The sequence below is a fragment of the Carcharodon carcharias genome, chromosome X (genome assembly GCF_017639515.1).
Source record: "Carcharodon carcharias isolate sCarCar2 chromosome X, sCarCar2.pri, whole genome shotgun sequence".
NCBI classification, from domain to species: Eukaryota; Metazoa; Chordata; class Chondrichthyes; order Lamniformes; family Lamnidae; genus Carcharodon; species Carcharodon carcharias.
Window position 1 is genome coordinate 26,633,364 of NC_054507.1, and position 27,807 is coordinate 26,661,170.

A 27,807-nucleotide genomic window follows, 5' to 3' on the forward strand; every position below is an offset into this window, starting at 1 on the left:
CAAGAGCAGGTCAGAGGCTGAGAATCCTGCAATGAGTCACTCACCTCCTGACTCCCCAAAGGCTGTCCACCAGTGATGGGACACTCCCCACTTGCCTGGATGAGTGCAGCTCCCACAACACTCAAGAAGCTTGACACCATCCAGGACAAAGCAGACCCACTTGAGAGGCACCCCATCCACAAGTATTCACTCCCTCCACCACCAACACACAGTAGTAGCAGCAGTGTGTACCATCTACAAGATGCACTGCAGCAACTCAACAAGGCTTCTTAAACAGCATCTTCCAAACCCACAACCACTACCATTTAGAAGGACGAGGAGGGCAGCAGACACATGGGAACACCACCACCTGGAAGTTCCCCTCCAAGCCACTCACCATCCTGACTTGAAAATATATCGGCTGTTCCTTCACTGTCACTGGGTCAAAATCCTAGAATTCCCTCCCTAACAGCACGGTGGGTGTACCTGCACCACAGGGACTGCTGCGGTTCAAGAAGGCAGCTCACCACCACCTTCTCAAGGGGCAGTTAGGGATGGGCAATAAATGCTGGCCTAGCCAGGGAAGCTGACATCCCATGAATGAATAAAACAAACATGGTTTTGTGAAAGGGAACTCATGTTTAATTAATTTATTGGAGTTCTTTGGAGAAGTCCCATGTGCTGTGGATAAAGGGGAACCAGTAGATGTGCTGTACGTAGATTTCCAGAAGGCATTTGATAAGGTGCCACATCAAAGGTTATTGCGGAAAATTGGCTGGGCTTGTATCCGCTGGAGTTTAGAAGAGTAAGAGGCGACTCTCTTGAAACATATAAGATCCTGAGGGGTCTTGACAGGATGGATGTGGACAGAATGTTTCCCCTTGTGGGAAAATCTAGAACTAGGAGGTCACTGTTTAAAAATAAGGGGTCGCCCATTTAAAACAGAGATGAGGAGAAGTGTTTTCACTCAGAGCGTTGTGAGACTTTGGAATTCTCTTCCTCAAAAGGCAGTGGAAGCAGAGTCTTTGAATATTCTTAAGGCAGAGCTAGATAGAATCTTGATGAACAAGGGGGTGAAAGGTTATTGGGAGCAGGCAGGAATGTGGGGTTGAGGTTACAATCCAATCAGCCACGATCTTATTGGATGGTGGAGCAGGCTCGAGGGGCTGAGTGGCCTACTCCTGCTCCTAATTAGTACGTTCGTATGATTGTGAAGCTGAATGCATTTGCTTTCAGGTTGATAGAAACTTCACTGTCACTGGGTCAAAATCCTGGAACTCCCTCCCTAACAGCACTGTGGGTGTACCTACACCACAGGGACTGCAGCGGTTCAAGAAGGCAGCTCACCACCACCTTCTCAAGGGGCAATTAGAGATGGGCAATAAATGGTGACCTAGCCAGTGAAGCCACATCCCATGAATGAATGAAAGAAAAGAGGTGGCATTCAAATATAAGTAGACAGCTGGTTTCTTCCCACCTTTTATCAACGAGACTGTTCTATTCTCCAGTCGACAGGCAGAAGACGCCAACGCCTTCGTAAGGAGAAAGACATGGTCAGTGCCCAGCTGGACGACAAAGATAACGTTGAACTTAGCCATTTAAAACCTGCCCAAGGTAACGTGATTGACAAACTTTAGTTGCAGCAGAGGGCGGAATTTTGGGGAGGGCAAACAGTGTCCCCCACCACCACCCCTACTCTCATCACAAGAGAAAATGAAGATCATTCAGCAAGTCCGAGCAGTGTGGGTTAAGGGGACTGAGGAGAGGGCCACCATTTATGGGAATCCATTGGGTGCAGCTTTGAGACAGCAAGGCTGCCCATGGCAAGTTCCCAATCTCAGCCAGGTGGAAGCCAGACACTTCTGCACAAGAAGACAGGAAGACGGGAGTAGGGGCACCTCTTGGGAGAGAACCATTCTGGTCTGCTGAGGAACATTAAAAATGGCATAGGAACAGGGGGAGGCCATTCAGCCCCTTTAGACTGTTCCACCATTTAATGAGACCGTGGCTGATCTGTGACCTAACTCCATCTACCCACCTTTGACCCATATCCTTTTTAATAGCTTTGTTTGACAAAAATCTATTGATCCCATGTTTAGATTTAACAATTGATGGAATATCTGATCAATCCTGTAGAGGTTGTTGCCCCCTGGCTCTTTTGGCCAAAGATAGTGGGGATTGTGGTTGGGGGTGTAAATTTAATTTACGTTAAAAAAAGTTTCTTGTGTTTAAGTTGAATGCATAGCCTACCTGAACTCTAAGTGTCTTTCTTGTCATTGTTATCCTTACCTGGACACCCTGCGTTAGCTTCAGATGATCACACGCACGGGGAGGACAAATGGGAGGTCACAGTTAGTGGCTTTGAGTCTTCCAGCGCATGTGAGCAGGATCCAGAGGAGGCAACAGTGATATCTTGGGCATCTTGTACTCAACAAGCTACCACCAAAACTGATGAGGGCCCAAAGGGTGACCACTCCAAGGATTCTCATTCTGGGAAGCAGCTGTCAGCGGAGAAGAGGTATTCCCATTCCCATGGACATTCCCATGCAGCGGAAGACATAAAGAACGCTGGGATTGCAAATATTGCCTGGATGGTTATCATGGGCGATGGCGTGCATAACTTCACCGATGGTCTAGCAATTGGTAAGAAGCTTTGTGTTGAACACTTGTGACTGCTGAGGGCTGAGAGAGCCTTCGCTCCATTCCTTTTCTGAGCGGTCAAAGTTGTGTCCCCGAGCCCAGAGTTACAAAGAAAGAAAAGGCTTACATTTCTATAGCACCTTTCATGACCTCATGACATCACAATGCCTTTTACAGCCACTGAAGTACTTTTTGAAGTGTAGTCACTGTTGCAATGTAGGAAACGCAGCAGCCAATTTATGCACAGCAAGCTCCCACAAATAGCAATGAGATAAATAACCAGATAATCTGTTTTAGTGATGTTGGTGAGGGATAAATATTGGCCCCAGGCAGGACCTCCCTGCTCTTCTTTGAAGTAATGATTGTCGTGTTATTATAATGATATAATACCTTGGGTTTATTTAACCCACAAGACACAAGGCACCAAATACTCATTGTGTGTGTTCATTTATTCAGACTAGGCACATGAGAACGGTTATACGTGGGAATAAAGCTTGAAGACATCAGAGCTGCATCTGTGCTCTGCTCAAAGCAAAAGTGAAACTAAGACTTGATCACATGACACATTTCCTTTCTAGTGATGTCATGCTGATATCCCTTAAAGACATATTACAACACCCCCCTTTCTTTTTAAATCTACTTTCCCCCCTTCCAAAGAAGTATAACTATTTACAATACATGTTCATGTTTAGTTACCATTACATAAGTGCATAGAACTGATGGACCTGTGAGTCTCTAAAGCATAGAGCTAATCTGCCGGTACACCCAGATCTTGTAATGGTAACCTTGTCTGGAGGTTTCTTTAATTGCTCACTATGATCTGTGGGATTGTCATTCTTGGATGTTGTTCCTGGTTGCATTTGGGATCTTGTCCCAGATGCGGTAGAACTGTATGGTGGTTGAGAAGCTGGAGTAGATCTGATTTGTCCTCAGTTACACCTCACCATTACACCTTTGTGTGTAATGACTTTTGAGAACCTTGGTTCTGAACAGATCCTTGTCACCTCGGCTGGTTACTTCTGTGGGATCCTGGATGTGAACTTGTTGTCCCAACTGTAAATCTGGAAACTCCATACCTGCATTTTTATTAGGCACATTGGTCACCTTCTCTTGTAGGTTTAAAAGTTGCTGTCTAGTTTCTGAGAGAGTTGAATGTGTAAGAGTGGGTAAATTGGTACACACTGGTCTGCCAAACATGAGCTCTGCAGGTGATGGAATAGTTACACTTAAAGGTGTCGCTCTCAGATTAACGTTGCAATATGTAGATCTTGCTTGGCCTAGATTTGAGAATTAAGGATTTTGCTGTGCAAATCATTAATTCAGCTAGGCCGTTAGATCTAGGGTAATGAGGAGAAGAAGTAGTGTGATCGATATTCCGCTTCTCACACATATCCTGAAATGGCTTACTAATAAATTGCTGACTATTATCTGTAATGATCTCTCTAGGCATATCAAATAAACTGAAAATAGCACTTACAGTGTGGGCGACAGTTGTGCTTGACATATTGTGCAATTGTTGAATGATGGGGTACTTAGTAAAGTAGTCGATGATGATGATGAAGTCAGTGCCATGGACATGAAAGAGGTCAGATGTGAATTTGGACCAAGGATGGGCAGGAACTTCATGTAGAATCAGTGGTTCTTTGTGCTGACTTGGCATATGCTCTTGACATGCCTCACACTTCTTGACAAAGGCTTCAATGTCATTGTTCACACTCAGCCAATAGACTGTCTCCCTTGCGAGTCATCTCGTCTGATCTATGCCCATGTGTGAGTGATGAAGTTGTTAAAGAAAATCAGGTTGCAAAGATTCCAGTATAATGACTTGACTGCCCTTAAAAGTGACCCCCCCCCTCCCCCCCTCCCCCCGCCTCCACCCCCCGCCAGGAGATGCCCAGCTCATCCTGGTAAGGCCAAAGTGGTCTCGCGTGTTTGTGGACACGCTGAATTGAATCAGGCCATCCTTGAATGAGTGTTTTCCACAGTTTCTGTAGCGTGGAATCTTTCACTGTTTCTTCTTATAGTTGTTAGCATTTGCATTACGTAAAATGTCTCAGCTCAATTTGGGGAACATCGTCACGTTCAATGCCAATTAAGTCAACTTGTAGATATAAGGATATATCTTCTGTTTGCGCTGGGTTAGGCAATTTGCTAAGTGTATCTGATGTGACCATCAAATGACTTGGCTTGTGCCCAGTCTCACAGTTGTAATCTTGAATCTTTATCAAGAGACTTTGAATCTTGGCAGTGAACTGGTCAATGGTTTTCACCAAATCATCTCCAGGTTGGTCTGTATGACAAATCTTTTGCCAAAGAGATAGGTATGAAAACGTATGATTCCAAACACTAAAGCTAATATTTCCCACTTGACGTTGGAGTAGTTGGATTATGTTAACAGACAGAGATTTTGAAGCAAATGCAATCAGCTTGCCTTTTAGTAGTATGCATGCTCCCAGAACTTTCTATCAAGCATCCATCACCAGGGTAGTTGTCTCCCTGGGATTGTAAAGTTGCAATGTGGATGCTTCTGAAAATGACTGTTTCAAGTGCTTCGAAGAGGTGTTGGTGGTTTTCATGCCACCAGCACAGCACATCCTTTCCCAACAATTCCCTTAGCGATGAAGATTTTGGAACGAAATTGGGAATGTACGGAGACAAGAAATGAAAGAGACCGAGACATCTTTGAAGATCATCCTTATCTTGAGGAGTTGGCATGGCCTTAATATCCTCCATCTTACTGGGACTGGGACATATGCCAGCACTGGAATAAATAGAACCGAAGAAATTGATCTGCTGCACGTTGATGTCACATTTCAGACTGTTGAACACCAATCCTTCATTATGTGCAGCCAGATCAATAAGTGCAGATTATGGTCATGTTCTTGCTTTGTTCTTCCCACAACAGCTAAGCAATCAATGATACAGAAAGATCCCGACACAGTGCATGTAATGCATTCCATGTGAACTTGAAAGACATCCTGGCTAACAGATAGCCCAAAGAAAGTCGTTGAAAACAGTATAATCCAAATGGGATTCCAAACATAGTAAGCCTTTGGGACTTGTCTGCAAGATGTACTGACCAATAACCATGCTTGGCATCAAGCTTCAAGAAGAACTTTGCCACTGCAAATCTTGGATTTAACTCTTTTAATGTGGGAATTTTGTAAGGATGACATTTCAAAGCTGCGCTTAAATGTTGTAGATTGAGGCATACTCTCAATGGTCCATCCTTCTTTATAATACATGAGCTGCACCAATCTGTGTGCTCTTATATTCTTCTAATTTTTCTGTCTTTCTCCATTTTGTCTAGTTTGACCTTCAATTTTTTTTGTATGTGGGTGCTGCATTTATGTGGTGGATCAATGGATGGACTTGCCTTCTCCTGCAAGTGTAAGGTTGCAACTCCCTTGAAACTATAAATTTTGTCAAAACATTCTGGATATTTCGATGTCAGGTCATGAACTGAGGTGATAGGAGTAGTTTCTGAGGCTAATCTGCCTTGTGATACCTGACTGATTCCATGGATTGTTACTAGTGCGAGGTCCCAACATGCTTGTAGACCTACGATCTCTGGACCTTTAGGCTCCATGATGTAAAACGTCTGTGGATCCTAGGAGGATTGATTATACTTGCACTCCAGGACTATGGATCCTGCACATGGAATTAGTGAACCGTTGTGCGCTGGAAGTTTCACAGCAGTAGCTTTCGCAATGGCCTTGCACATCAATAGATACATGTCTTTTAGAATTTGCAGAGGTAGTATGTTGGCATTTGCCCCATGTCAATCTTGGCCAATAATGAGTCGTTACCAACTTTCTTAGGGCAGATAATTCGAATCTTGGTAAACACTTCAGACAGTGAGATGGCATCAATGATTTCCGTGAGATTGACAGTGTGAAACATGTGTTCACAACTCTTTGTCTCATCATACACATCATAGTCATTTTCTGGTTTGTCAACCACCTCACGTACATGTTTCTGATGGGATACTGGATGTTCATTCTTATTGCTTGAATGGTCTATGTACAGTTTGTTTGGATCAGTGCACCGCTCTTTGTAGCGGCATCAGCCTTTGCTCTCATTCACTGCCACTACCAATTCCCCTTCTGCCACATGCCTTGCAGAATTGATGAAAAGCTGGGCATTTCCTTGGTCCATGTAGAAGGCCACACCTTCCGCATGTCTCACCAGGTTTAGGTGTTCTAGTAAGTGCGTCAACAATCAGGATTGTACTTAGGACCTGTAAGCTTTGTTGACCTGTGAGGATTGCCAAATAGTTATTCCATCCTTGAGTAGCTCTTCAATGCCATACCTTTTGGGCTTGTCTAGCAGATGTCTCTGGAATGCTCCCACGGCAGTGGATGCGATCACCAACTCACCAATTCTGTCGGCTTGCTCTGCGTTTGTAAAATCACAGTACGTACCCTTTTCTCTGCACCTGCTGACCAAGTGGTCTATGTATTCTGTAGGCTGTTGTCAAAATGACAGGAACTCTAGTCGGTGAATACGAAAGTTTAGCCTGATTCTGAACTGGTCTTCCAAGGTAATTGATATTTTTTAGGGATCTTTTAGCTCTCTGCTGTTAACCCTGATGTGCCTGTGTAGACCCTCCTTCCCAATTGTTCGGTGAATTTTTATGGCTTGCTTGCTTGTTTCAAGCATACCTGAATCAAGAAACCATAGCTCTGTGCGCTGTTTAAACATTTTGAATTTCAGATAGTAGGTCAGCTGTATCCCAGTTCAAACGGGAATTTTGTGGGCATTCTGACAATATCCCTTTGACCTCCCTTCTCCTGGAGTACCTGGGATGAGTGTCACTATAGCCGCTTTCATGTGCTTTTCCAAAGCTCCGCCCACAAAGACAAGTTGTGGCGGGAACACACTACAGAGTATCGGTATCTTTACTTTTTAGTCAATGTATTGTTCAGCAACTCCCAAATCCGCCCATTATAATCACAACCTTCTATGGCCCGATTTTTGTGGGGTTATTCTGTTGTTTTGCTCACAATCGATCCAGCCCACATTACAAGAGTGACTACAGGATCCAGGACATTCAGCTGCGAGTGCAGGCAGGACTGTCACAAAGACAGCCGATCCAATAGTTCAACAATCCCACAGTGCTGCACCGGGAGGGTCAGTCTGCAATTTTGTGCTCGGGTTGCTGGGGTGGGACTGGGACACACAACCTGAAGTAACCACAGTCAGGACAGATCGCAGTCAGGGCTGACCACAGTCAGGACAGAGCACAGTCAGGACAGACCACAGTCAGGGTAGACCGCAGTCAGGACAGACCGCAGCCAGGACTGACCGCAGCCAGGACAGACCGCAGCCAGGACAGACCGCAGTAAGGACAGACCGCAGTCAGGACAGACCACAGTCAGGGCTGACCGCAGTCAGGGTAGACAGCAGTCAGGACAGAACGCAGTCAGGGCTGACCGCAGTCAGGACAGACCACAGTCAGGGTAGACAGCAGTCAGGACAGAACGCAGTCAGGGCTGACCGCAGTCAGGACAGACCACAGTCAGGGTAGACCGCAGTCAGGACTGACCGCAGCCAGGACAGACCGCAACCAGGACAGACCACAGTCAGAGCTGACCGCAGTCAGGACAGAACGCAGTCAGGGCTGACCGCAGTCAGGACAGACCACAGTCAGGACAGACCACAGTCTGGAATGACCGCAGTCAGGACAGACCGCAGTCAGGGCTGACCGCAGTCAGGACAGACCGCAGTCAGGACTGCCCACAGTCAGGACAGACCGCAGTCAGGACAGACTGCAGTCAGGACAGACCGCAGTCAGGACTGTCCACAGTCAGGGCTGACCACAGTCAGGACTGACCGCAGTCAGGGCTGACTGCAGTCAGGAAAGACCGCAGTCAGGGCTGACTGCAGTCAGGACTGTCCACAGTCAGGGCTGGCCACAGTCAGGACTGACCACAGTCAGGGCTGACCACAGTCAGGACAGACCACAGTCAGGACAGACCACAGTCAGGACAGACCGCAGTCAGGGCTGACCACAGTCAGGGCTGAACGCAGTCAGGACAGACCACAGTCTGGACAGACTACAGTCAGGACAGACCGCAGTCAGGGCTGACTGCAGTCAAGGCTGACCATCAGGGCTGACCACAGCCAGGGCTGACCATCAGGGCTGAACATCAGGGCTGACCACAGTCAGGGCTGACCATCAGGGCTGACCATCAGGGCTGACAATCAGGGCTGACCACAGTAAAGGCCTGACCATCAGGGCTGACCACAGTCAGGTCTGACCATCAGGGCTGACGACAGCCAGGGCTGACCATCAGGGCTGACCACAGTCAGGGCTGACCATCAGGGCTGACCATCAGGGCTGACCACAGTCAGGGCTGACCACAGTAAAGGCCTGACCATCAGGGCTGACGACAGCCAGGGCTGACCATCAGGGCTGACCAGAGGCAGGGCTGACCATCAGGGCTGATCATCAGGGCTGACCACAGCCAGGGCTGACCATCAGGGCTGACCATCAGGGCTGACCATCAGGGCTGACCAGAGGCAGGGCTGACCATCAGGGCTGACCATCAGGGCTGACCACAGTCAGGAATGACCATCACGGCTGACCACAGTAAGGGCTGACCAACAGGGCTGACCATCAGGGCTGACCACAGCCAAGGCTGACCATCAGGGCTGACCATCAGGGCTGACCATCAGGGCTGACCACAGTCAGGACTGACCATCAGGGCTGACCACAGTCAGGGCTGACCATCAGGGCTGACCATCATGGCTGACCACAGCAAAGGCCTGACCATCAGGGCTGACCACAGTCAGGGCTGACCATCAGGGCTGACCAGAGGCAGGGCTGAATATCAGGGCTGACCATCAGGGCTGACCATCAGGGCTGACCAGAGGCAGGGCTGACCATCAGGGCTGACCATCAGGGCTGACCATCAGGACTGACCACAGTCAGGGCTGACCATCTGGGCTGACCACTGTCAGGGCTGACCATCAGGGCTGACCATCAGGGCTGACCACAGCCAGGGCTGACCATCAGGACTGACCATCAAGGCTGACCACAGTCAGGAAAGACCGCAGTCAGGACAGACCACAGTCAGGACTGACAACATTCAGGACAGACCACAGTCAGGACTGACCACAGTCAGGACAGACCACAGTCAGGACAGACCGCAGTCAGGACAGACCGCAGTCAGGACTGACCACAGTCAGGACAGACCACAGTCAGGACAGACCGCAGTCAGGGCTGACCACAGTCAGGACAGACCGCAGTCAGGCCTGACCGCAGTCAGGACAGACCACAGTCAGGACAGACCGCAGTCAGGGCTGACCGCAGTCAGGACAGACCACAGTCAGGACAGACCGCAGTCAGGGCTGACTGCAGTCAAGGCTGACCATCAGGGCTGACCATCAGGGCTGACCATCAGGGTTGACCACAGTCGGGGCTGACCATCAGGGCTGACCACAGCCAGGGCTGACCATCAGGGCTGACCACAGTCAGGGCTGACCATCAGGGCTGACCATCAGGGCTGACCACAGTAAAGACCTGACCATCAGGGCTGACCACAGTCAGGGCTGGCCATCAGGGCTGACCATCAGGGCTGACCATAGTAAAGACCTGACCATCAGGGCTGACCACAGCCAGGGCTGACCATCAGGGCTGACCATCAGGGCTGACCATAGTAAAGGCCTGACCATCAGGGCTGACCATCAGGGCAGACCATAGTAAAGGCCTGACCATCAGGGCTGACCACAGCCAGGACTGACCATCAGGGCTGACGACAGGCAGGGCTGACCATCAGGGCTGACCATCAGGGCTGACCACAGTCAGGGCTGACCATCAGAGCTGACCATCAGGGCTGACCATCAGGGCTGACCATAGTAAAGGCCTGACCATCAGGGCTGACCACAGTCAAGGCTGACCATCAGGGCTGACCACAGTCAGGACTGACCATCAGGGCTGACCACAGTCAGGGCTGACCATCAGGGCTGACCATCAGGGCTGACCAACAGGGCTGACGACAGCCAGGGCTGACCATCAGGGCTGACCACAGTCAGGGCTGACCATCAGGGCTGACCATCAGGGCTGACCATAGTAAAGACCTGACCATCAGGGCTGAGCACAGTCAGGGCTGACCATCAGGGCTGACCACAGTCAGGACTGACCATCAGGGCAGACCACAGTCAGGACTGACCATCAGGGCTGACCACAGTCAGGACTGACCATCAGGGCTGACCACAGTCAGGGCTGACCATCAGGGCTGACCATCAGGGCTGACCATCAGGGCTGACCATAGTAAAGGCCTGACCATCAGGGCTGACCACAGTCAGGGCTGACCATCAGGGCTGACCACAGTCAGGACTGACCATCAGGGCTGACCACAGACAGGACTGACCATCAGGGCTGACCACAGTCAGGGCTGACCATCAGGGCTGACCATCAGGGCTGACCAACAGGGCTGACGACAGCCAGGGCTGACCATCAGGGCTGACCATCAGGGCTGACCATCAGGGCTGACCACAGTCAGGGCCTGACCATCAGGGCTGACCATCAGGGCTGACCACAGTAAAGACCTGACCATCAGGGCTGACCACAGTCAGGGCTGACCATCAGGGCTGACCACAGTCAGGGCTGACCATCAGGGCTGACCACAGTCAGGACTGACCATCAGGGCTGACCACAGTCAGGGCTGACCATCAGGGCTGACCATCAGGGCTGACCATCAGGACTGACCACAGTCGGGGCTGACCATCTGGGCTGACCACTGTCAGGGCTGACCATCAGGGCTGACCATCAGGGCTGACCACAGCCAGGGCTGACCATCAGGATTGACCATCAGGGCTGACCACAGCCAGGGCTGACCATCAGGGCTGACCATCAGGGCTGACCACAGCCAGGGCTGACCATCAGGGCTGACCATAGTCAGGAAAGATCGCAGTAAGGACAGACCACAGTCAGGACTGACCACATTCAGGACAGACCACAGTCAGGACTGACCACAGTCAGGACAGACCACAGTCAGGACAGACCACAGTCAGGACAGACCGCAGTCAGGACTGACCACAGTCAGGACAGACCACAGTCAGGACAGACCGCAGTCAGGGCTGACCGCAGTCAGGACAGACCACAGTCAGGACAGACCGCAGTCAGGACTGACCACAGTCAGGACAGACCACAGTCAGGACAGACCATAGTCAGGACAGACCGCAGTCAGGACAGACCACAGTCAGGGCTGAACGCAGTCAGGACAGACCGCAGTCAGGACAGACCGCAGTCAGGGCTGACCGCAGTCAGGGCTGACCGCAGTCAGGACTGTCCACAGTCAGGGCTGACCACAGTCAGGACAGACCACATTCAGGGCTGACCACAGTCAGGACTGACCGCAGTCAGGGCTGACCGCAGTCAGGAAAGACCGCAGTCAGGGCTGACCGCAGTCAGGACTGTCCACAGTCAGGGCTGACCACAGTCAGGACAGACCACATTCAGGGCTGACCACAGTCAGGACTGACCGCAGTCAGGGCTGACCGCAGTCAGGAAAGACCGCAGTCAGGGCTGACCGCAGTCAGGACTGTCCACAGTCAGGGCTGGCCACAGTCAGGACTGACCACAGTCAGGGCTGACCACAGTCAGGACAGACCACAGTCAGGACTGACCACAGTCAGGGCTGACCACAGTCAGGACAGACCACAGTCAGGACAGACCGCAGTCAGGACAGACCACAGTCAGGACAGACCACAGTCAGGACAAGCCGTAGTCAGGGCTGACCACAGTCAGGACAGACCACAGTAAGGACAGACCGCAGTCAGGGCTGACCACAGTCAAGGCTGACCACAGTCAGGACAGACCACAGTCAGGACAGACCACAGTCAGGACAAGCCGCAGTCAGGGCTGACCACAGTCAGGACAGACCACAGTAAGGACAGACCACAGTCAGGACAGACCACAGTCAGGACTGACCACAGTCAGGACAGACCACAGTCAGGACTGACCACAGTCAGGGCTGACCACAGTCAGGACAGACCACAGTCAGGACTGACCACAGTCAGGACAGACCACAGTCAGGACTGACCACAGTCAGGACAGACCACAGTCAGGACAGACCACAGTAAGGACAGACCACAGTCAGGACAGACCACAGTCAGGGCTGAACGCAGTCAGGACAGACCACAGTCAAGGCTCACCATCAGGGCTGACCATCAGGGCTGACCATCAGGGCTGACCACAGTCAGGGCTGACCACAGTCAGGGCTGACCATCAGGGCTGACCATCAGGGCTGACCACAGTAAAGACCTGACCATCAGGGCTGCCCACAGTCAGGGCTGACCATCAGGGCTGTCCACAGTCAGGACTGACCATCAGGGCTGACCACAGTCAGGGCTGACCATCAGGGCTGACCACAGTCAGGGCTGACCATCAGGGCTGACCATCAGGGATGACCACAGTCAGGGCTGACCATCAGGGCTGACCATCAGGGCTGACCATAGTAAAGGCCTGACGATCAGAGCTGACCACAGTCAGGACTGACCATCAGGGCTGACCACAGTCAGGACTGACCATCAGGGCTAACCACAGTCAGGACTGACCATCAGGGCTGACCATCAGGGCTGAGCATCAGGGCTGACCAACAGGGCTGACGACAGCCAGGGCTGACCATCAGGGCTGACCACAGTCAGGACAGACCGCAGTCAGGACAAACCGCAGTCAGGACAGACCGCAGTCAGGACAGACCACAGTCAGGACAGACCGCAGTCAGGGCTGACCATCAGGGCTGACCGCAGTCAGGGCTGACCATCACGGCTGACCACAGGCAGGGCTGACCATCAGGAATGACCACAGGCAGGGCTGACCATCAGGGCTGACCATCAGGGCTGACCACAGCCAGGACTGACCATCAGGGCTGACCACAGTAAGGGCTGACCAACAGGGCTGACCATCAGGGCTGACCACAGTAAAGGCCTGACCATCAGGGCTGACCACAGTCAGGGCTGACCATCAGGGCTGACCATCAGGGCTGACCAGAGGCAGGGCTGACCTCAGCCAGGGCTGACCATCAGGGCTGACCATCAGGACTGACCACAGTCGGGGCTGACCATCTGGGCTGACCACTGTCAGGGCTGACCATCAGGGCTGACCATCAGGGCTGACCACAGCCAGGGCTGACCATCAGGACTGACCATCAGGGCTGACCACAGTAAAGGCCTGACCATCAAGGCTGACCACAGTCAGTACAGACCACAGTCAGGACAGACCACAGTGAGGACAGACCGCAGTCAGGAAAGACCGCAGTCAGGGCTGACCGCAGTCAGGACTGTCCACAGTTAGGGCTGGCCACAGTCAGGACAGACCACAGTCAGGACAGACCGCAGTCAGGACAGACCACAGTCAGGACAGACCACAGTCAGGGCTGACCGCAGTCAGGAAAGACCGCAGTCAGGGCTGACCGCAGTCAGGACTGTCCACAGTCAGGGCTGGCCACAGTCAGGACTGACAACAGTCAGAACAGACCGCAGTCAGGACAGACCACATTCAGGGCTGACCACAGTCAGGACAGACCACACTCAGGGCGGATCACAGTCAGGACAGACCGCAGTCAGGGCTGTCCAAGGTCAGGACAGACCACAGTCAGGACAGACCGCAGTCAGGACAGACCGCAGTCAGGACAGACCGCAGTCAGGGCTGACCACACTCAGGACTGACCGCAGTCAGGGCTGACCGCAGTCAGGAAAGACCGCAGTCAGGGCTGACCGTAGTCAGGACTGTCCACAGTCAGGGCTGGCCACAGTGAGGACAGACCACAGTCAGGACCGACCGCAGTCAGGACAGACCGCAGTCAGGGCTGACCGCAGTCAGGAAAGACCGCAGTCAGGGCTGACCGCAGTCAGGACTGTCCACAGTCAGGGCTGGCCACAGTCAGGACTGACCACAGTCAGGGCTGACCACAGTCAGGACAGACCACAGTCAGGACAGACCGCAGTCAGGACAGACCGCAGTCAGGACTGACCACAGTCAGGACAGACCACAGTCAGGACAAGCCGCAGTCAGGGCTGACCACAGTCAGGACAGACCACAGTAAGGACAGACCGCAGTCAGGGCTGACCACAGTCAAGGCTGACCACAGTCAGGACAGACCACAGTCAGGACAGACCACAGTCAGGACAAGCCGCAGTCAGGACTGACCACAGTCAGGACAGACCACAGTAAGGACAGACCACAGTCAGGACAGACCACAGTCAGGACTGACCACAGTCAGGACAGACCACAGACAGGACTGACCACAGTCAGGGCTGACCACAGTCAGGACAGACCACAGTCAGGACTGACCACAGTCAGGACAGACCACAGTCAGGACAGACCGCAGTCAGGACTGACCACAGTCAGGACAGACCACAGTCAGGACAGACCACAGTAAGGACAGACCACAGTCAGGACAGACCACAGTCAGGGCTGAACGCAGTCAGGACAGACCACAGTCAAGGCTCACTATCAGGGCTGACCATCAGGGCTGACCATCAGGGCTGACCACAGTCAGGGCTGACCATCAGGGCTGACCATCAGGGCTGACCACAGTAAAGACCTGACCATCAGGGCTGACCACAGTCAGGGCTGACCATCAGGGCTGACCACAGTCAGGACTGACCATCAGGGCTGACCACAGTCAGGGCTGACCATCAGGGCTGACCATCAGGGCTGACCACAGTCAGGGCTGACCATCAGGGCTGACCATCAGGGCTGACCATAGTAAAGGCCTGACCATCAGAGATGACCACAGTCAGGACTGACCATCAGGGCTGACCACAGTCAGGACTGACCATCAGGGCTAACCACAGTCAGGACTGACCTTCAGGGCTGACCATCAGGGCTGAGCATCAGGGCTGACCAACAGGGCTGACGACAGCCAGGGCTGACCATCAGGGCTGACCACAGTCAGGACAGACCGCAGTCAGGACAAACCGCAGTCAGGACAGACCGCAGTCAGGACAGACCACAGTCAGGACAGACCGCAGTCAGGGCTGACCATCAGGGCTGACCGCAGTCAGGGCTGACCATCACGGCTGACCACAGGCAGGGCTGACCATCAGGACTGACCACAGGCAGGGCTGACCATCAGGGCGGACCATCAGGGCTGACCACAGCCAGGACTGACCATCAGGGCTGACCACAGTAAGGGCTGACCAACAGGGCTGACCATCAGGGCTGACCACAGTCAGGGCTGACCATCAGGGCTGACCATCATGGCTGACCATCAGGGCTGACCACAGTAAAGGCCTGACCATCAGGGCTGACCACAGTCAGGGCTGACCATCAGGGCTGACCATCAGGGCTGACCAGAGGCAGGGCTGACCTCAGCCAGGGCTGACCATCAGGGCTGACCATCAGGACTGACCACAGTCGGGGCTGACCATCTGGGCTGACCACTGTCAGGGCTGACCATCAGGGCTGACCATCAGGGCTGACCACAGCCAGGGCTGACCATCAGGACTGACCATCAGGGCTGACCACAGTAAAGGCCTGACCATCAAGGCTGACCACAGTCAGTACAGACCACAGTCAGGACAGACCACAGTGAGGACAGACCGCAGTCAGGACAGACCACATTCAGGGCTGACCACAGTCAGGACAGACCACAGTCAGGGCTGACCACAGGCAGGACAGACCGCAGTCAGGACAGACCGCAGTCAGGGCTGACCGCAGTCAGGGCTGACCGCAGTCAGGACAGACCGCAGTCAGGACAGACCACATTCAGGGCTGACCACAGTCAGGACAGACCACAGTCAGGACTGTCCACAGTCAGGACAGACCGCAGTCAGGGCTGACCGCAGTCAGGGCTGACCGCAGACAGGACAGACCGCAGTCAGGGCTGACCGCAGTCAGGACAGAACACATTCAGGGCTGACCGCAGTCAGGACAGACCGCAGTCAGGACAGTCCGCAGTCAGGACTGACCGCAGTCAGGACTGTCCACAGTCAGGGGTGACCACAGTCAGGACTGACCGCAGTCAGGGCTGACCGCAGTCAGGAAAGACCGCAGTCAGGGCTGACCGCAGTCAGGACTGTCCACAGTTAGGGCTGGCCACAGTCAGGACAGACCACAGTCAGGACAGACCGCAGTCAGGACAGACCACAGTCAGGACAGACCACAGTCAGGGCTGACCGCAGTCAGGAAAGACCTCAGTCAGGGCTGACCGCAGTCAGGACTGTCCACAGTCAGGGCTGGCCACAGTCAGGACTGACCACAGTCAGAACAGACCGCAGTCAGGACAGACCACATTCAGGGCTGACCACAGTCAGGACAGACCACACTCAGGGCGGATCACAGTCAGGACAGACCGCAGTCAGGACAGACCGCAGTCAGGACAGACCACAGTCAGGACAGACCGCAGTCAGGGCTGACGACAGTCAGGACAGACCGCAGTCAGGACAGACCGCAGTCAGGTCCGACCGCAGTCAGGACCGACCGCAGTCAGGGCTGACCGCAGTCAGGACTGACCACAGTCAGGACAGACCACAGTCAGGGCTGACCACAGTCAGGACAGACCACAGTCAGGACAGACCACAGTCAGGGTAGACCGCAGTCAGGACAGACCACAGTCAGGGCTGACCACAGTCAGGGTAGACTGCAGTCAGAACAGACCACAGTCAGGACAGTCCGCAGTCGGGACAGACCGCAGTCAGGACAGACCACTGTCAGGACAGACTGCAGTCAGGGCTGACCGCAGTCAGGGCTGACCGCAGTCAGGGCTGACCGCATTCAGGACAGACAGCAGTCAGGACAGACCGCAGTCAGGACAGACCGCAGTCAGGACAGACCGCAGTCAGGGCTGACCGCAGTCAGGGCAGACCGCAGTCAGGACAGACCACAGTCAGGACAGACCTCAGTCAGGCCAGACCGCAGTCAGGACAAGCCGCAGTCAGGACAGACCACAGTCAGGGCTGACCGCAGTCAGGGCAGACCGCAGTCATGACAGACCACAGTCAGGACAGACCTCAGTCAGGCCAGACCGCAGTCAGGACAAGCCGCAGTCAGGACAGACCACAGTCAGGGCTGACCGCAGTCAGGACAAACCGCAGTCAGGGCTGACCACAGTCAGGACAGACCACAGTCAGGCCAGACCGCAGTCAGGACAAGCCGCAGTCAGGACAGACCACAGTCAGGGCTGACCACAATCAGGACAAACCGCAGTCAGGACAAACCGCAGTCAGTACAGACCGCAGTCAGGGCTGACCATAGTCTGGAAAGACCACAGTCAGGGCTGACCATCATCGCTGACCACAGTCAGGGCTGACCATCAGGGCTGACCACAGTCAGGGCTGAACATCAGGGCTGACCATCAGGGCTGACCACAGTCAGGGCTGACCATCAGGGCTGACCATCATGGCTGACCACAGTAAAGGCCTGACCATCAGGGCTGACCACAGTCAGGGCTGACCATCAGGGCTGACCAGAGGCAGGGCTGAATATCAGGGCTGACCATCAGGGCTGACCATCAGGGCTGACCAGAGGCAGGGCTGACCATCAGGGCTGACCATCAGGGCTGACCATCAGGACTGACCACAGTCAGGGCTGACCATCAGGGCTGACCACTGTCAGGGCTGACCATCAGGGCTGACCATCAGGGCTGACCACAGCCAGGGCTGACCATCAGGACTGACCATCAAGGCTGACCACAGTCAGGAAAGACCGCAGTCAGGACAGACCACAGTCAGGACTGACCACATTCAGGACAGACCACAGTCAGGACTGACCACAGTCAGGACAGACCGCAGTCAGGACAGACCGCAGTCAGGACAGACCGCAGTCAGGGCTGACCACAGTCAGGACAGACCGCAGTCAGGCCTGACCGCAGTCAGGACAGACCACAGTCAGGACAGACCGCAGTCAGGGCTGACCGCAGTCAGGACAGACCACAGTCAGGACAGACCGCAGTCAGGGCTGACTGCAGTCAAGGCTGACCATCAGGGCTGACCATCAGGGCTGACCATCAGGGCTGACCACAGTCGGGGCTGACCATCAGGGCTGACCACAGCCAGGGCTGACCATCAGGGCTGACCATCAGGGCTGACCACAGTCAGGGCTGACCATCAGGACTGTCCACAGTCAGGGCTGGCCACAGTGAGGACAGACCACAGTCAGGACAGACCGCAGTCAGGACAGACCACAGTCAGGACAGACCGCAGTCAGGGCTGACCGCAGTCAGGAAAGACCGCAGTCAGGGCTGACTGCAGTCAGGACTGTCCACAGTCAGGGCTGGCCACAGTCAGGACAGACCACAGTCAGGACTGACCACAGTCAGGGCTGACCACAGTCAGGACAGACCACAGTCAGGACAGACCGCAGTCAGGACAGACCGCAGTCAGGACTGACCGCAGTCAGGACAGACCACAGTCAGGACAAGCCGCAGTCAGGGCTGACCACAGTCACGACAGACCACAGTCAGGACAGACCGCAGTCAGGACAGACCACAGTCAGGACAGACCGCAGTCAGGGCTGAACGCAGTCAGGACAGACCACAGTCAAGGCTGACCACAGTCAGGACAGACCACAGTCAGGACTGACCACAGTCAGGACAGACCACAGTCAGGACTGACCACAGTCAGGACAGACCACAGTCAGGACAGACCGCAGTCAGGGCTGACCGCAGTCAGGGCAGACCGCAGTCAGGACAGACCACAGTCAGGACAGACCTCAGTCAGGCCAGACCGCAGTCAGGACAAGCCGCAGTCAGGACAGACCACAGTCAGGGCTGACCGCAGTCAGGGCTGACCGCAGTCAGGGCAGACCGCAGTCATGACAGACCACAGTCAGGACAGACCTCAGTCAGGCCAGACCGCAGTCAGGACAAGCCGCAGTCAGGACAGACCACAGTCAGGGCTGACCGCAGTCAGGACAAACCGCAGTCAGGGCTGACCACAGTCAGGACAGACCACAGTCAGGCCAGACCGCAGTCAGGACAAGCCGCAGTCAGGACAGACCACAGTCAGGGCTGACCACAATCAGGACAAACCGCAGTCAGGACAAACCGCAGTCAGGACAGACCGCAGTCAGGGCTGACCATAGTCTGGAAAGACCACAGTCAGGGCTGACCATCATCGCTGACCACAGTCAGGGCTGACCATCAGGGCTGACCACAGTCAGGGCTGAACATCAGGGCTGACCATCAGGGCTGACCACAGTCAGGGCTGACCATCAGGGCTGACCATCATGGCTGACCACAGTAAAGGCCTGACCATCAGGGCTGACCACAGTCAGGGCTGACCATCAGGGCTGACCAGAGGCAGGGCTGAATATCAGGGCTGACCATCAGGGCTGACCATCAGGGCTGACCAGAGGCAGGGCTGACCATCAGGGCTGACCATCAGGGCTGACCATCAGGACTGACCACAGTCAGGGCTGACCATCAGGGCTGACCACTGTCAGGGCTGACCATCAGGGCTGACCATCAGGGCTGACCACAGCCAGGGCTGACCATCAGGACTGACCATCAAGGCTGACCACAGTCAGGAAAGACCGCAGTCAGGACAGACCACAGTCAGGACTGACCACATTCAGGACAGACCACAGTCAGGACTGACCACAGTCAGGACAGACCGCAGTCAGGACAGACCGCAGTCAGGACAGACCGCAGTCAGGGCTGACCACAGTCAGGACAGACCGCAGTCAGGCCTGACCGCAGTCAGGACAGACCACAGTCAGGACAGACCGCAGTCAGGGCTGACCGCAGTCAGGACAGACCACAGTCAGGACAGACCGCAGTCAGGGCTGACTGCAGTCAAGGCTGACCATCAGGGCTGACCATCAGGGCTGACCATCAGGGCTGACCACAGTCGGGGCTGACCATCAGGGCTGACCACAGCCAGGGCTGACCATCAGGGCTGACCATCAGGGCTGACCACAGTCAGGGCTGACCATCAGGGCTGACCACAGTAAAGACCTGACCATCAGGGCTGACCACAGTCAGGGCTGGCCATCAGGGCTGACCATAGTAAAGACCTGACCATCAGGGCTGACCACAGCCAGGGCTGACCATCAGGGCTGACCATAGTAAAGACCTTACCATCAGGACTGTCCACAGTCAGGGCTGGCCACAGTGAGGACAGACCACAGTCAGGACAGACCGCAGTCAGGACAGACCACAGTCAGGACAGACCGCAGTCAGGGCTGACCGCAGTCAGGAAAGACCGCAGTCAGGGCTGACTGCAGTCAGGACTGTCCACAGTCAGGGCTGGCCACAGTCAGGACAGACCACAGTTAGGACTGACCACAGTCAGGGCTGACCACAGTCAGGACAGACCACAGTCAGGACAGACCGCAGTCAGGACAGACCGCAGTCAGGACTGACCGCAGTCAGGACAGACCACAGTCAGGACAAGCCGCAGTCAGGGCTGACCACAGTCACGACAGACCACAGTCAGGACAGACCGCAGTCAGGACAGACCACAGTCAGGACAGACCGCAGTCAGGGCTGAACGCAGTCAGGACAGACCACAGTCAAGGCTGACCACAGTCAGGACAGACCACAGTCAGGACTGACCACAGTCAGGACAGACCACAGTCAGGACTGACCACAGTCAGGACAGACCACAGTCAGGACAGACCACAGTCAGGGCTGACCACAGGCAGGGCTGAACGCAGCCAGGACAGACCACAGTCAAGGCTCACCATCAGGGCTGACCATCAGGGCTGACCATCAGGGCTGACCATCAGGGCTGACCACAGTCAGGGCTGACCATCAGGGCTGACCATCAGGGCTGACCACAGTAAAGACCTGACCATCAGCGCTGACCACAGTCAGGGCTGACCATCAGGGTTGACCACAGTCAGGACTGACCATCAGGGCTGACCACAGTCAGGGCTGACCATCAGGGCTGACCACAGTTAGGGCTGACCATCAGGGCTGACCATGAGGGCTGACCATCAGGGCTGACCACAGTCAGGGCTGACCATCAGGGCTGACCATCAGGGCTGACCATACTAAAGGCCTGACCATCAGGGCTGACCACAGTCAGGACTGACCATCAGGGCTGACCACAGTCAGGACTGACCATCAGGGCTTACCACAGTCAGGACTGACCATCAGGGCTGAGCATCAGGGCTGACCATCAGGGCTGACCAACAGGGCTGACGACAGCCAGGGCTGACCATCAGGGCCGACCACAGTCAGGACAGACCGCAGTCAGGACAAACCGCAGTCAGGACAGACCGCAGTCAGGACAGACCACAGTCAGGACAGACCGCAGTCAGGGCTGACCATCAGGGCTGACCGCAGTCAGGGCTGACCATCACGGCTGACCACAGTCAGGGCTGACCATCAGGGCTGACCACAGGCAGGGCTGACCATCAGGACTGACCACAGGCAGGACTGACCATCAGGGCTGACCATCAGGGCTGACCACAGCCAGGACTGACCATCAGGGCTGACCACAGTAAGGGCTGACCAACAGGGCTGACCATCAGGGCTGACCACAGTCAGGGCTGACCATCAGGGCTGACCATCATGGCTGACCATCAGGGCTGACCACAGTAAAGGCCTGACCATCAGGGCTGACCATCAGGGCTGACCATCAGGGCTGACCAGAGGCAGGGCTGACCACAGCCAGGGCTGACCATCAGGGCTGACCATCAGGGCTGACCACAGCCAGGGCTGACCATCAGGGCAGACCATCAGGGCTGACCACAGCCAGGGCTGACCATCAGGACTGACCATCAATGCTGACCACAGTCAGGAAAGACCGCAGTAAGGACAGACCACAGTCAGGACTGACCACATTCAGGACAGACCACAGTTAGGACAGACCCCAGTCAGCACAGACCGCAGTCAGGACAGACCACAGTCAGGACTGACCACAGTCAGGACAGACCACAGTCAGGACAGACCGCAGTCAGGGCTGACCGCAGTCAGGACAGACCACAGTCAGGACAGACCGCAGTCAGGGCTGACCACAGTCAGGACAGACCACAGTCAGGACAGACCGCAGTCAGGGCTGAACGCAGTCAGGACAGACCGCAGTCAGGGCTGACCGCAGTCAGGAAAGACCACAGTCAGGACAGACCGCAGTCAGGGCTGACCGCAGTCAGGACAGACCACAGTCTGGAATGACCGCAGTCAGGACAGACCGCAGTCAGGACAGACCGCAGTCTGGACTGACCTCAGTCAGGACAGACCAAAGTCAGGACAGACCACAGTCAGGACAGACCGCAGTCAGGGCTGACCGCAGTCAGGACAGACCGCAGTCAGGACAGACTGCAGTCAGGACGGACCACAGTCAGGACTGTCCACAGTCAGGGCTGGCCACAGTCAGGACTGACCACAGTCAGGGCTGACCACAGTCAGGACAGACCACAGTCAGGACAGACCGCAGTCAGGGCTGACCACAGTCAGGGCTGAACGCAGTCAGGACAGACCACAGTCTGGACAGACTACAGTCAAGGCTGACCATCAGGGCTGACCATCAGGGCTGACCACAGTAAAGGCCTGACCATCAGGGCTGACCACAGTCAGGTCTGACCATCAGGGCTGACGACAGCCAGGGCTGACCATCAGGGCTGACCAGAGGCAGGGCTGACCATCAGGGCTGACCATCAGGGCTGACCACAGCCAGGGCTGACCATCAGGGCTGACCATCAGGGCTGACCATCAGGGCTGACCAGAGGCAGGGCTGACCATCAGGGCTGACCATCAGGGCTGACCATCAGGACTGACCAGAGGCAGGGCTGACCATCAGGGCTGACCATCAGGGCTGACCATCAGGGCTGACCATCAGGGCTGACCACAGTCAGGAATGACCATCGCGGCTGACCACAGTAAGGTCTGACCAACAGGGCTGACCATCAGGGCTGACCACAGCCAAGGCTGACCATCAGGGCTGACCATCAGTGCTGACCACAGTCAGGACTGACCATCAGGGCTGACCACAGTCTGGGCTGACCATCAGGGCTGACCATCATGGCAGACCACAGTAAAGGCCTGACCATCAGGGCTGACCACAGTCAGGGCTGACCATCAGGGCTGACCAGAGGCAGGGCTGACCATCAGGGCTGACCATCAGGGCTGACCATCAGGGCTGACCATCAGGACTGACCACAGTCAGGGCTGACCATCTGGGCTGACCACTGTCAGGGCTGACCATCAGGGCTGACCATCAGGGCTGACCACAGCCAGGGCTGACCATCAGGACTGACCATCAGGGCTGACCACAGCCAGGGCTTACCATCAGGGCTGACCATCAAAGCTGACCACAGCCAGGGCTGACCATCAGGACTGACCATCAAGGCTGACCACAGTCAGGAAAGACCGCAGTCAGGACAGACCACAGTCAGGACTGACCACATTCAGGATAGACCACAGTCAGGACTGACCACAGTCAGGACAGACCACAGTCAGGACAGACCACAGTCAGGACAGACCGCAGTCAGGACTGACCACAGTCAGGACAGACCACAGTCAGGGCTGACCACAGTCAGGACAGACCGCAGTCAGGACAGACCGCAGTCAGGGCTGACCATCAGGGCTGACCGCAGTCAGGGCTGACCATCACGGCTGACCGCAGTCAGGGCTGACCATCAGGGCTGACCACAGGCAGGGCTGACCATCAGGACTGACCACAGGCAGGACTGACCATCAGGGCTGACCATCAGGGCTGACCACAGCCAGGACTGACCATCAGGGCTGACCACAGTAAGGGCTGACCAACAGGGCTGACCATCAGGGCTGACCACAGTCAGGGCTGACCATCAGGGCTGACCATCATGGCTGACCATCAGGGCTGACCACAGTAAAGGCCTGACCATCAGGGCTGACCACAGTCAGGGCTGACCATCAGGGCTGACCATCAGGGCTGACCAGAGGCAGGGCTGACCACAGCCAGGGCTGACCATCAGGGATGACCATCAGGGCTGACCACAGCCAGGGCTGACCATCAGGGCTGACCATCAGGGCTGACCACAGCCAGGGCTGACCATCAGGACTGACCATCAATGCTGACCACAGTCAGGAAAGACCGCAGTAAGGACAGACCACAGTCAGGACTGACCACATTCAGGTCAGACCACAGTTAGGACAGACCACAGTCAGGACAGACCGCAGTCAGGACAGACCACAGTCAGGACTGACCACAGTCAGGACAGACCACAGTCAGGACAGACCGCAGTCAGGGCTGACCGCAGTCAGGACAGACCACAGTCAGGACAGACCGCAGTCAGGGCTGACCACAGTCAGGACAGACCACAGTCAGGACAGACCGCAGTCAGGGCTGAACGCAGTCAGGACAGACCGCAGTCAGGGCTGACCGCAGTCAGGACAGACCACAGTCTGGAATGACCGCAGTCAGGACAGACCGCTGTCAGGACAGACCGCAGTCTGGACTGACCTCAGTCAGGACAGACCAAAGTCAGGACAGACCACAGTCAGGACAGACCGCAGTCAGGGCTGACCGCAGTCAGGACAGACCGCAGTCAGGACAGACTGCAGTCAGGACTGACCACAGTCAGGACTGTCCACAGTCAGGGCTGGCCACAGTCAGGACTGACCACAGTCAGGGCTGACCACAGTCAGGACAGACCACAGTCAGGACAGACCGCAGTCAGGGCTGACCACAGTCAGGGCTGAACGCAGTCAGGACAGACCACAGTCTGGACAGACTACAGTCAAGGCTGACCATCAGGGCTGACCATCAGGGCTGACCACAGTAAAGGCCTGACCATCAGGGCTGACCACAGTCAGGTCTGACCATCAGGGCTGACGACAGCCAGGGCTGACCATCAGGGCTGACCAGAGGCAGGGCTGACCATCAGGGCTGACCATCAGGGCTGACCACAGCCAGGGCTGACCATCAGGGCTGACCATCAGGGCTGACCATCAGGGCTGACCAGAGGCAGGGCTGACCATCAGGGCTGACCATCAGGGCTGACCATCAGGGCTGACCACAGTCAGGAATGACCATCACGGCTGACCACAGTAAGGGCTGACCAACAGGGCTGACCATCAGGGCTGACCACAGCCAAGGCTGACCATCAGGGCTGACCATCAGTGCTGACCACAGTCAGGACTGACCATCAGGGCTGACCACAGTCTGGGCTGACCATCAGGGCTGACCATCATGGCAGACCACAGTAAAGGCCTGACCATCAGGGCTGACCACAGTCAGGGCTGACCATCAGGGCTGACCAGAGGCAGGGCTGACCATCAGGGCTGACCATCAGGGCTGACCATCAGGGCTGTCCATCAGGACTGACCACAGTCGGGGCTGACCATCTGGGCTGACCACTGTCAGGGCTGACCATCAGGGCTGACCATCAGGGCTGACCACAGCCAGGGCTGACCATCAGGGCTGACCACAGCCAGGGCTGACCATCAGGACTGACCATCAGGGCTGACCACAGCCAGGGCTTACCATCAGGGCTGACCATCAAAGCTGACCACAGCCAGGGCTGACCATCAGGACTGACCATCAAGGCTGACCACAGTCAGGAAAGACCGCAGTCAGGACAGACCACAGTCAGGACTGACCACATTCAGGATAGACCACAGTCAGGACTGACCACAGTCAGGACAGACCACAGTCAGGACAGACCACAGTCAGGACAGACCGCAGTCAGGGCTGACCATCAGGGCTGACCGCAGTCAGGGCTGACCATCAGGGCTGACCACAGGCAGGGCTGACCATCAGGACTGACCACAGGCAGGACTGACCATCAGGGCTGACCATCAGGGCTGACCACAGCCAGGACTGACCATCAGGGCTGACCACAGTAAGGGCTGACCAACAGGGCTGACCATCAGGGCTGACCACAGTCAGGGCTGACCATCAGGGCTGACCATCATGGCTGACCATCAGGGCTGACCACAGTAAAGGCCTGACCATCAGGGCTGACCACAGTCAGGGCTGACCATCAGGGCTGACCATCAGGGCTGACCAGAGGCAGGGCTGACCACAGCCAGGGCTGACCATCAGGGATGACCATCAGGGCTGACCACAGCCAGGGCTGACCATCAGGGCTGACCATCAGGGCTGACCACAGCCAGGGCTGACCATCAGGACTGACCATCAATGCTGACCACAGTCAGGAAAGACCGCAGTAAGGACAGACCACAGTCAGGACTGACCACATTCAGGTCAGACCACAGTTAGGACAGACCACAGTCAGGACAGACCGCAGTCAGGACAGACCACAGTCAGGACTGACCACAGTCAGGACAGACCACAGTCAGGACAGACCGCAGTCAGGGCTGACCGCAGTCAGGACAGACCACAGTCAGGACAGACCGCAGTCAGGGCTGACCACAGTCAGGACAGACCACAGTCAGGACAGACCGCAGTCAGGGCTGAACGCAGTCAGGACAGACCGCAGTCAGGGCTGACCGCAGTCAGGACAGACCACAGTCTGGAATGACCGCAGTCAGGACAGACCGCTGTCAGGACAGACCGCAGTCTGGACTGACCTCAGTCAGGACAGACCAAAGTCAGGACAGACCACAGTCAGGACAGACCGCAGTCAGGGCTGACCGCAGTCAGGACAGACCGCAGTCAGGACAGACTGCAGTCAGGACTGACCACAGTCAGGACTGTCCACAGTCAGGGCTGGCCACAGTCAGGACTGACCACAGTCAGGGCTGACCACAGTCAGGACAGACCACAGTCAGGACAGACCGCAGTCAGGGCTGACCACAGTCAGGGCTGAACGCAGTCAGGACAGACCACAGTCTGGACAGACTACAGTCAAGGCTGACCATCAGGGCTGACCATCAGGGCTGACCACAGTAAAGGCCTGACCATCAGGGCTGACCACAGTCAGGCCTGACCATCAGGGCTGACGACAGCCAGGGCTGACCATCAGGGCTGACCAGAGGCAGGGCTGACCATCAGGGCTGACCATCAGGGCTGACCACAGCCAGGACTGACCATCAGGGCTGACCATCAGGGCTGACCAGAGGCAGGGCTGACCATCAGGGCTGACCATCAGGGCTGACCATCAGGGCTGACCACAGTCAGGAATGACCATCACGGCTGACCACAGTAAGGGCTGACCAACAGGGCTGACCATCAGGGCTGACCACAGCCAAGGCTGACCATCAGGGCTGACCATCAGTGCTGACCACAGTCAGGACTGGCCATCAGGGCTGACCACAGTCTGGGCTGACCATCAGGGCTGACCATCATGGCAGACCACAGTAAAGGCCTGACCATCAGGGCTGACCACAGTCAGGGCTG

The 27,807-nt window shown here is 55.7% G+C and overlaps 1 protein-coding gene across 1 annotated transcript in view; it reads left to right on the forward strand.

The window, feature by feature from the left end:
- Positions 1 to 27,807, forward strand: part of LOC121273254 (zinc transporter ZIP10-like) — a 117,436-nt gene that overhangs the window by 14,017 nt on the left and 75,612 nt on the right. Inside the window, exons 6-7 of the mRNA XM_041180284.1 lie at positions 1,488 to 1,593; positions 2,287 to 2,622. Coding sequence (XP_041036218.1) covers positions 1,488 to 1,593; positions 2,287 to 2,622 — 442 coding nt within the window. The remainder of the gene's footprint in view (positions 1 to 1,487; positions 1,594 to 2,286; positions 2,623 to 27,807) is intronic.